Source organism: Temnothorax americanus, unplaced genomic scaffold, assembly GCF_048541705.1.
Source record: "Temnothorax americanus isolate GAGA-0224 unplaced genomic scaffold, ASM4854170v1 Scaffold209, whole genome shotgun sequence".
Classification (NCBI taxonomy): domain Eukaryota; kingdom Metazoa; phylum Arthropoda; class Insecta; order Hymenoptera; family Formicidae; genus Temnothorax; species Temnothorax americanus.
In genome coordinates, this window is record NW_027509348.1 from 13304 (window position 1) to 24279 (window position 10976).

Sequence of the window (10976 nt, forward strand, 5' to 3'; positions counted from 1 at the left end):
AAAATTGTAATATCTTGCAAAATTATAAATTATTGAATTTTGAATCATTAGTCTGTGAATTATTACTTAAGAATAATTTGGTTGATACTTTACGAGTTTATATTTCCACAAAATCTTTTTTGATTACATTTATATTCCAACTTTAATTATAACAAATCTTTGAAATGTATCTAAAATAAAAAAAATTAATGTAAACATAAGTTTTTGAATTATTGCATTTTAAACTGTCGTGGACACAATCTTTTACAAAAATTTTAGAAGATAATCCGCTATAAATTAATCCGTTCAACTTAAATATCGTTAAAAATACATTCAATCAATGTGTAGAAAAAAAGATTTGATAAAATAAAAGTGTTGCTCTGTTTCTCACAAAACAAGATATTATAAATATATATCTTTTATTCAATAAAATGTAAAGCATTTACACTCTTTAATATAATTCAACTTAAAACTAAGTCTTCAATTAATATAAGGAACATACTTTGGTATTTATCACGGCTGATAAAATTAGAGAAACCAGTCTTTCTTTTGTTAAACTAAACAGAAATCCTCAATTAACATAAAAGAAAATAATGTTAGAACAACTAAACCCAAAAAATTAAATTATTACACATTTTAACTTTAACTCAGCGATTTTAAAATAAATTTAGTACTTGGCTATCACAGCTGCATGGAACCAACGCTTATACATTTAATTATCAACACGAGTTTCAGATAATTCATAGTCCCCTGAATGTTTTTTAGTGTATTCTTTCACAACTGTCACCATATCCATGACACATGACAGCCGTTGAGTCCAAACCTATACAACAATAAATAACCATCTTTAATAAAATTTCATTATGTTAAATCAAAAGTAATATTTATTTAAAAAAAATTTTTTTGTAAGACTTACTAGATGAAGCAGATGAGGACAAGAAAATGAGGTCTGAATTCCATGTAGGTGAAAGTGTAGATTGTTTGCCTAAAGAACAAAGAAAATGCAAAGAGGAGAATTTAGCTGATTTGCAGATGATAGCCGATATTTTAAATAAACTGAAATCAGGGGATTATTGCCTACCTTGAACAACAGGTGACTGAGATCCAACAGAATTCAATTCGGGTTGAACAGCAAGTGACTGAGATCGAACAGCTGAAAACTCGGGTCGAACAGCAGATGACGGAGATCGAATAGCTGAGAACTCTGCTCGAACAGCAGGTGACTGAGATCGAACAGCTGAGAACTCAGATCCAACAGCAGGCCGTTGAAAATTTGAAGTTGTTCTGTGAAAAGTCACATCACCCTTTAACTTTTGATCAGGTTCAGTTAACATGACTGATACATACCGTCGGGCTATAATATGATCCGCAAGAAATAGAAGGTTATTGTAAAAGATCCAAGTAGACTGGTAGGTAGGCGTGTCAGCCCCTGCTCCTGATCTTGGCAGTGACATTGTGACCTTTTTTCTTTCCTTTCCAAACTTTTCACGGAGACGATGAAAAAGTTTTTCTGCTTGCAAACCTAAAAACAGAATGAAGTCAGACCATATAATTGTTTATATATAATTAATTTACATTAAAATAATTATTTTAAATATTATTTTAATAAAAAATTTAATTAATTTTATATTTTAAAAATTAAATTTTTACTAGTACTTTAAATATAAAAATAAAATAATGTTCAAAATATATTATTCTTCATATTTATTTTGTACTCAAATTTACTTACTAGTGAGTGCTGGGGTCATCGCTGCCCCTATACTTGCCCAAGTGTTGGATTTTTCTTGGCACTTGCTATAGCCCTTGCTTTTTTTCACGTACAGTTGTGTATTGGGGCGCACAAAGTAAATGAACAAACGGATATATATCGCGCGTTCTTCTGACACATTATTCCCTATTCCTTTGTTACCTTCGTCCTCATAATAATAATAACTTTCTTCATCCATGTTTAATGTTCACACGGTTCACACTATATAGAGGTAAGCCGGCGATGATACGTGAGCAACCCAAGCCGTTAATTTAACCTAGAAAACAGTCGGCGTAACGTGGGTGCAAGCGTTGGAAATAAAAATAATTTATTTCTCTTGCGCCACTGCGCCGCGCCGCTACGATCGGAAACAATCCTCTTGCGCCTGCGCCTGCGCCTTTACGACGTCTTACGCCTTGTCGTGTAGACGAGCATTTTAGGCGTGCGTGCGTCGGGAATCGAGGACGAGTCAAGAATGCTCCCGAAATTTCGCTCGATGGCGGAATCGATAGCGTACACCACCCCGGGCGTACGCGGCCACGCGACGCTATAGCGCAGACCAATCAGGGGTGAGCTCGCAGGCTCGCGGTGGATTCTTGCGTAGAGCCGCTAATCACGGCTTTTCGCAGGGCGCCAAACGGTCCCTCGTTCGCGCGGCGATTTTTCCAGGATACTTCCCGGTAGCGGACGAAACGTGATTGCCTCCGCATTCCTCTTTGTTGGTCCGGAAATGGTCGCCAACTATCCCGGAATCCGGTCAGTAGGATGAGGAGGGCAGGTGAGCTGATTTTGCCCCGGCGTCCCGGGGCCCTGCCCTTACGGATCTGCCCGCCGCTGTGTTTCGCCGCCGCGCGCATGTCCTCTCGCGCTCCCCTGCTTTTGGCGGCCCGCAAGCACCACCGAGATCCGTTTCTCGTCGTCCAACTCCTCGCCTCTATCCTTGTCGTCGACTCCGTTTTTTCGTGATTCTCAGCATCTTCTCAGGAACTCCGGTTTTCGGCTCGGTGAGGCGCCGCGCCAATGATACAAAATAGAAATAAGAGATTAGAATAACGCAACGCAAGTATAATAGGCCCCTGGAAATCTCGCTTCGATTCATTGAACCGTCTTCGGGCGCGAGAAAGGTTGCAAAACTCGCATCTTGTGACGGCGGCAGGGCGCTGCAACGCTGCAGCGAAACTGCAACGTCACAATATATATATGTATATATATGTGTTATAGTCAAAACCCGAAACGCGGTCATTCCCATAGACCTAGAATAAGATAGACGGAGCGTAAACTGCTACTATGGACAAGGGGGGTAAAAATAGCGCGGGAGGGGAAATAGACCCAAGTCTCGGCAAAGTTCGGTTAGACTCGGGGACGTTCGGACCACGTTACGCGCGCGTGAATTGAAGTTGTCGCATAAGTAGGTAAGATAAGAGAGATCCACTCCGGGGATCTGAGGGGGGTGAGGGGCGGGGGGAACGGTGGCGGGGGGAACCGCGGGGGGGGGGTACCGCGTCTTCGGCCGCCGCAGGGGGAGGAGAAGGTACCGCGTCTTCGGGCGCCGCGGGGGGGGGGGGGTACCGGGTCTTCGGGCGCCGCGGGGGAAGGGGGGGTACTGCGTTTTCGGGCGCCGCGGGGTGAGGGGGGTACCGCGTTTTCGAGCGCCGCGGGGTGAGGGGAGGGGGTACCGCGTTTTTCGGCGCGGCGGGGGCGGGCGGACCGCATTTTCCGGCGGTTTACCCCGTTTTCCAGCGCCGCGAGAGTCCGCGTTTCGGGCACCGCGGGGGAGGGGTCGGCCGCGTCGGTCCGCGTCACACGGCGCGCTCCCGCTCGCGTCAGCTCTCCCCCGTTCGCGCGCGTCTTCTCGTTTGCGCGTTCTCTCTCCCGCCCGCATCATCTATCTCCATTCACCTCTTCTTACCTCTCCTCTCTCACTTGCATCATCATATCTCACTTGCCGTCTCCACCATTCGCCTATCTATTCGCGTATTATTTGTTTCCCGCTCGCGGTCATTCCCCTTCGTAGCTCGTATTCATGTCCTCTCTCAACAGTATCTTAATTCTCGAATAATTCTCATTAATTTATTTAAATAAACCTGAGGACAATATCGCAGCGTAATTCTAATGACATGGAATAGGAGAAACGGTAAACAAAAAGGAAAAATAATTTAAATTTTTTACCATATTATATACATTTATTTGTCATGTAGCGCATTATACACAATAGTATCTAAAGCGTAGGCCAACAGTTCGCAATCAATAATCGAATTTTCGTCATAAACTTCACGCAAGATATTTGCCTCATTACATCTGTCGATACATTTCCGCCGTAAAATAGTTACAAATAAAACAACTAAAACATCTTTAAAAACAACTAAAACATCTTTAAAAACAACTAAAACATTTTTAAAACAACTAACAAACAACTAAAACATCTATAAAAACAACTATCAAACAACTAAAACAATTAACAAACAACTAAAACATCTTTAAAACAACTAAAACATCTTTAAAAACAACTAACAAACAACTAAAACATCTTTAAAACAACTATCAAACAACTAAAACATCGTTAAAAACAACTATCAAACAACTAAAACATCTTTAAAAACAACTAAAACATCTTTAAAAACAACTAAAACAACTATCAAACAACTAAAACATCGTTAAAAACAACTATTAAACAACTAAAACATCTTTGAAACAACTAAAACATCTTTAAAAACAACTATCAAACAACTAAATCATCTTTAAAAACAACTATCAAACAACTAAAACAATTAACAAACAACTAAAACATCTTTAAAACAACTAAAACATCTTTAAAAACAACTAACAAACAACTAAAACATCTTTAAAACAACTATCAAACAACTAAAGCATCTTTAAAACAACTATCAAACAACTAAAACATATTTAAAAACAACTATCAAACAACTAAAACATCGTTAAAAACAACTATCAAACAACTAAAACATTTTTAAAACAATTAAAACATCTTTAAAACAATTATCATGCACTTAAAACATCTATATTATACTACAAAGTATGTGGGAAAAGAAAATAAAACGTTTATATATACATATATAGTTTATTTCAAAAAAATCATAATTTTTTCTGGTGTCGCGACCACCAGTTAAATATTTTTAATACATTTTGTAATGCGCAATTCTTAACATGTTTTCCGCATCTTAAAGTATTAGTAACATCTAGATTATTTAAAGATTCGATATCTTCGTAATCTGCATCCAAAGTCTCAATTTTTAGATGTCTTCTCGCTTTATTCTCAAGCAGATCCATTCTCGTTTCTGGCATCCCTTGACGTACACAAGAGTCGACGTCTCGTCACCCTCTCCAAGTATAACCGATGTAATTAGGTGTTTCGCCATGCTGTAGGACACGTTTCCGTCCTCCCATCGTAGTCCATGGTGATTTGCAATCAACCAGGAAGCGCATGACTTATCGGATTTCGCGAGGAGACTCCATGGCATGGGACATGTGAAAATGTAATGTGTCAAAACGGTCCCGTTTCTCAGAACCGCCACCTCCTTTACGACAAATTTCATCCCGACGGTGAATCCCTGCAGATCGACAAACGTCGGTACGATCATAACGAAACGGCGGAGCAATCTGTATCTTATCGCGCTACATATGTATCTCTTATATCGCAATATCTGCTGATATCGCAATTTACATGATTTTGCGCACTACGTTCGACAACGGACAGTATTCGATTACACGATCATGCAAGATGAGACAATAGGCTGTAGTATTTGCCGGTACATTCTCTTTACAATCAAATTCTATTCGCACATCCACGGTGGTGCTCTTGACAGATTCGTTTTGTCGCGAGCAATCAATGACGACAAAAGGTCCTTCCGTTAGGAATGTATACACGCTGCAAATCGTATCGAAGCTGTCGTATCCGTAATAAGCTTTACGAAAACGCGCGTACATATCGAAAAGGACGGCGTATCGCTTTTTGCCAAAATCTAGATTCAAGTCGTCGTACGGATAAAATTCGGAGTTTAGATAAAGTTTCACATTGGTCAAATTACAGGCATCGAATACGTTAACATTTTGAGACATGATATTCTTGCGGCCGGTCTGCAGCGCAAAGATAACGTACCGCGGCTTCTCCAGCTGAGTCGCCGTTTTGACGGCCCACGAATGCTTGGTCGTGCTCTGCAACATGGGATACTCGTACAGATCCCACGAACGGAAACTAACACTAAGATATCGTCCGCTTTCCAAAGCCCGTAGCATGGATAGCTTATTGACCTCGTTTAATGTGACGTGAGGCATTCTCCACTGTACTTTAAACAATTCAATTTCCGGCTCCGTCGCTGGATTTCCTACAATGCAATTGTTATCGCTACGCGCTCGTATCAAAATTAATTCGTGACGAGCGTTAACAACGACGCGTTTGTAATCCTCGCAAAAGCCTAGCAACATCTTGAGCGGTACGCAAAAGTTAAAGTATCCTTCAGGTATGCTCGATGTAACGTCCCATCCAGCATTCCGCAAGATTTGAGAATCATTATACGATAGCGATACGTAGTTCTTGATGGTACTGGTTATTCCAACGTTTCTGTTGCGATCAATCTCCACACCGTTGAGCTCGTTTCGAATTTCATCAAACATGAACGCCGCACAATTATTTGCAAGCGTTGTCACAGACTCGTCATTCTTTCTCTTTATCGTCAATCTTCCTTCAACGTAGAGAAAGCTTTCACACGGTAACGTGTATAAATCCTGCTGTTGTATGGGTATTCTTATCTCATCGTTATGTCCAAACGTTGTGTTGGCGTACGGATTGTACGTGTGTGTCTCAATCTTGACGACGCTGTCGTCAAAAATTGGGTCACCTCCAATGTTTAAGATATTAGCCATTTCGTACGACGTAACCCAATGATTTCAAAAATTCAACGTTCGACGCAGTGAGTTTCTTCTTTGGCGATCGAATTGTCTTCTTGTTTCTCGTCTGTTGCACCTGCTCAGCTTCGTTCAGTACGAGCATCTCACGTTACCGCTGTCGTCTTCGTACATGCAGTATAACGGTGATCTCTTCTCCGCGAAAATCAATCAATCGACCGTCCTGATCCACGACGCGAAGCGTCAAGTCCGAAATGCTCCGTACGATGATCGGAAAGTAAATGATTCGTGCCGGCGTTTCCGATATCTTGTATCCTGATGGCACGCTCGGTGAAAACTCGTGTATCGTGTGCACGTACTTGTCGTTGCTGTACGCACCCGCGGTCACGTTGCACTCTATGCGAATGATGTTTACGTTGATGATATTTATAGGAACATTCGATTCGTACCATTGTCGCGGCTCCAGCACGCGATTCGCTGAAAATCCCAGCAGCGATCCAATGTTGTTCGGTTTTGTGAAATTCATCCGATAAGCACATTTGATCTCGCTCTTCATCGTATTGTTATTAGCCCGAATAATAATCAATGGGTGCGGTTCATCTTTGTTTGTCGAGACATTATTGGATGGGTCCCATAAAAGAGCGCGTTTCAGATACATGTCTATATCACGCAGTTCGTACGATCCTTCGGGAATGGTAATCTCCTTGTCGTCGTCGTCATAGTAGAATTTATTGTTCGACGAATTTACATTCGGTATCGTGTGATAGGTTTCAAAATCTGTTAGACCAAGCTCGTAATCGCCATCGCTCAAATCCACGGCGGGAAAGTAGCTTACCGCGAGGATGCTGCTCTTGCCGGTGAGCGTAAATGTCAGTGACATGTTTGAATGAATACTGAGATTAAACAGCGTAACGCCGGTCTTTAAATTGATTGTCAACCGACTGTAGAAAACGCAGACACAGTTGTCCGCAATTGCTCTGATCGTATCGCTGATAAGGCGTGCGATTGTACTCTATTACATTGTTCTCTAGATACTGCGCCAATTCTCTCGTTGGTCGAAGATTGCCAAAACTGTCGAAATATATGGCACGATCTCCCTTCTTCGCATACGCCACCCAGTGAGTACCCGGTCCATCAGTATTATCCAAATTCACGATACCGCTCTCGTTTTGACGTATGCCGCCGATCGGTAACGAGTCGCGCATGAAAACACCTCTAAAATATGGAATGCGCATACGTTTTGCCAATTGTTGCAGTTGCACATTGGTAGTTACACCCTTGAGAATTTTTAGCGCCCCTTCGACGTTTTTTTTTCTCGAGACTCCCCGTCCGCGTTTGTACGGAGCGAGATAAAGTCCGTGACCTTCCATGGCGCGATTTTGACGTTGCATTTCTTCCAGCTGACGTCGCGCGGCTTTGTTGTCATTCACGGCCTTTGCGACTCCTGCCGCTCCGCCGACCAACGAGCCGAGAACCCCTAATAACGGCAAAATCGGTAGGTTACCGCCGCGTTTCGCTACTGTAAGTATTCGCTTGGTCTTCTTCTTTTTCTTCGTTTTCAAACCCATACCGAGTTTCGTTTTAGCCTTCATGGCCGCCCAGACGGCTGTAGCAGCAGCTCTCTCTCCGAGAGTCGAATCGTTCGCGATAACACGTTTTCGCGCTTCCGCGGCGAGTATATTGTCTGCCACGTGTCGTTCTGCGAGATCGCTGCTACGCGAGTAGGCTATGTCGTGCTCGCGACACGCCGCGTCCAATGGATTGATACCCCGATCACCTTTTGCCAATCGTGTTTCTAAGCGAGTTCCCGGTCCGCAAAATTGATAGCCGGGGATATGTAATTCGATCGGAAGCGCGTTTATCCCGCGATTCAACAGACCTCGACCTATCTTCGGCGGCATTCGCCGCAGTTTTTTATCAGCGGCGGCGGACCGTCGATGTGCGTTTGCTGACACGGCAAATTATAATGTATTAAACAGCGTCGATATTGCTGAACCTCCGAATCTGTCTTGATATGTTCGGGCAGCTTATCCCACAAATAATTTATGTAATTATAAAACTGTCGCAGTAGAATGACCTTTGGTATATACTTCAACTGCTCGGCGGTTAAATCGTAAATATCGCTGTTATCCGACACGAGCAAAAACATTTTAACGACTGAGCATCTCAGCTCTACGCGTCTCCATAAATAGGCCAGCTTTCTCGATATTATTAATCATTCGTTGTGGAGGGGAGGTAAAATGCGGTTCGTACGACAATCGCGGACGATCAAAGTGACAAACTTTGACGATAGGATGCCATTAACAAAAGAGGTACGCAAACATGGAGGCATGCTACCAATTTCTATACGCGGTATCATCTGCGGTCCGTCGAATTGCGGCAAGACAAACGTCTTGATAAGCTTGCTGGAAAGTTCGCACGGTGTACGTTTCAAGAACGTGTGCGTGTACTCGAAATCGTTGCAACAACCGAAATATCGATATTTGGAGAATATATTAACACCGATAGAAGAGATTGGTTACTTTACGTTCTCGAATAACAGTGACGTCATTCCGCCGAGCGAGGCGCTCCCGAATTCTATTTTTATCTTTGATGACGTGGCGTGCGACAAGCAGGATACGATAAGAGAATACTTTGCAATGGGCCGGCACGCGGACGTTGATTCCTTCTATCTTTGTCAGACGTATGCAAAGATACCGAAGCATCTTATACGCGACAACGCGAATTTATTGATTATGTTTAAACAGGATGGTACCAATCTGAAACACGTATACAACGATCACGTCAACACAGATATGTCTTACGAAGATTTCTGTAAATTGTGTGATACGTGTTGGCGACAAAAGTATGGATTCGTGGTGATAGACAAGGACAGCGCGATTTCGAATGGTCGATACAGAAAAGGATTTAACGACTTTGCGCTACCGTAACGCGGTTAGTTGTTGTCAACGCGTCGATTGAGCAACGTTATCGCAACATGGACAACGGCGAGGAGATTAGAGAGCGCGAGAGGATAGCAAATCAAATTGCGAAAACGAGCGATTTGATTCGCAAAAAGTATCACGCCTTGAAAACAGGCAAAATGGAGGAAGATATCGCGTTGGAGAGACACTTTAAGCCTATCATCGAGCCTCTAAGACAGATTGCCGAAAACACCGTTGGCAAAGAATCTGACGTGTCAAAGATTGAGAATGAAACGACGTGGGAAGACGAAGAGCCAAAGGTCAAACGAAAACGACCAAACGCCTCGTTTAACGACTCTGTAATGGCTTCAACTCCGGTTACGTTGAAACGGTCGATAAATGTGCCATCTAATTTGAGCGAAATAACTAAAATTTTACAACCGCGTAAATCGAAACGATCAAAAGTTGCTCCACCGAATGAACCGCCGATAACCTCTTCCGTACAACCCACAGTGCTCGAATCACTCGCAAACGAGGATGTTTTCGAAACCACTGATGACTCACTCGTGACGTCCGTTCGACAGCAGTTGCAAACATCTGAGGGTCGAGAAACATTGAGAGATCACTTGGGTCCATTGAGCCAAAAGTACGTCGTGGCTGTTCTGAGCGGCGATCAAGAAAGCGGTATAGACATCGTGTACGGCGTTTATTTCAGTAACGATGGAATGATGCTCGGTAATAAGCGTTTTGACGTGGACAACGCGGACAACATAATTATCGACGACATACGATACGCAGGCACACGCGGTCTTTACGAGTTGATCTTTAAGAAAATTCCCAATGACGAGATCTACACGGAGGATGACATGCAAAAATACAAGAGCATTCTGTTGATGACGAATGCTCATAAACGCAAAAATACAAGAGCATTCTGTTGATGACGAATGCTCATAAACGCAATCACGATGCTCACGCTCGATTAAATGGCAACAGGGGATACAAGTACAGAAATATAATCGCACCGTTGATTTCGGGTAAAAAAGCTGGAAAAGGTATACCGCGTGCCATGACAGGTAACAAGTACAGAAATATAATTGCATCGCCGATTTCGGGTAAAAAAGGTATACCACGTGTCATGACATTAAACAACAACAAGATCGACTATGTTCATTGGGACGACCCCAACGAGCTTGTAGACCGTCTCCGATTGCTCGAAGCTTCGCGCCTAGCGGGTCACAACGGTCACGATAACGAGATCCTGTCGATTATCGAGGAACTTCGCGAAGCTGGACTTATTATAAATTAAACCGCGCGTCGACGAGTCATTCAATCAACATCGAAATGCCGATCAACAAGTTTGGTATATCGCTCGGAAGAGGCGGTGCGGAACCGTACTATCAATGGAGCGGATTAATCAGAAGTTACGTGCGCGATAACGCTCTTTGCGTGGTCGCCACCGACTTTGACGCGAAATCGCGCAAGAT

General features: G+C 42.9%; 1 protein-coding gene across 1 annotated transcript; it reads left to right on the forward strand.

Moving 5' to 3' along the window:
- Nucleotides 1-8631: 8631 nt before the first annotated feature.
- LOC143897627 (uncharacterized) lies at nucleotides 8632-10430 on the forward strand. The gene has a single exon (XM_077406434.1). It carries the CDS (start codon nucleotides 9567-9569, stop codon nucleotides 10428-10430), a length of 864 nt encoding a protein of 287 aa, XP_077262560.1. The 5' UTR covers nucleotides 8632-9566.
- The last annotated feature ends 546 nt before the right edge of the window (nucleotides 10431-10976 follow it).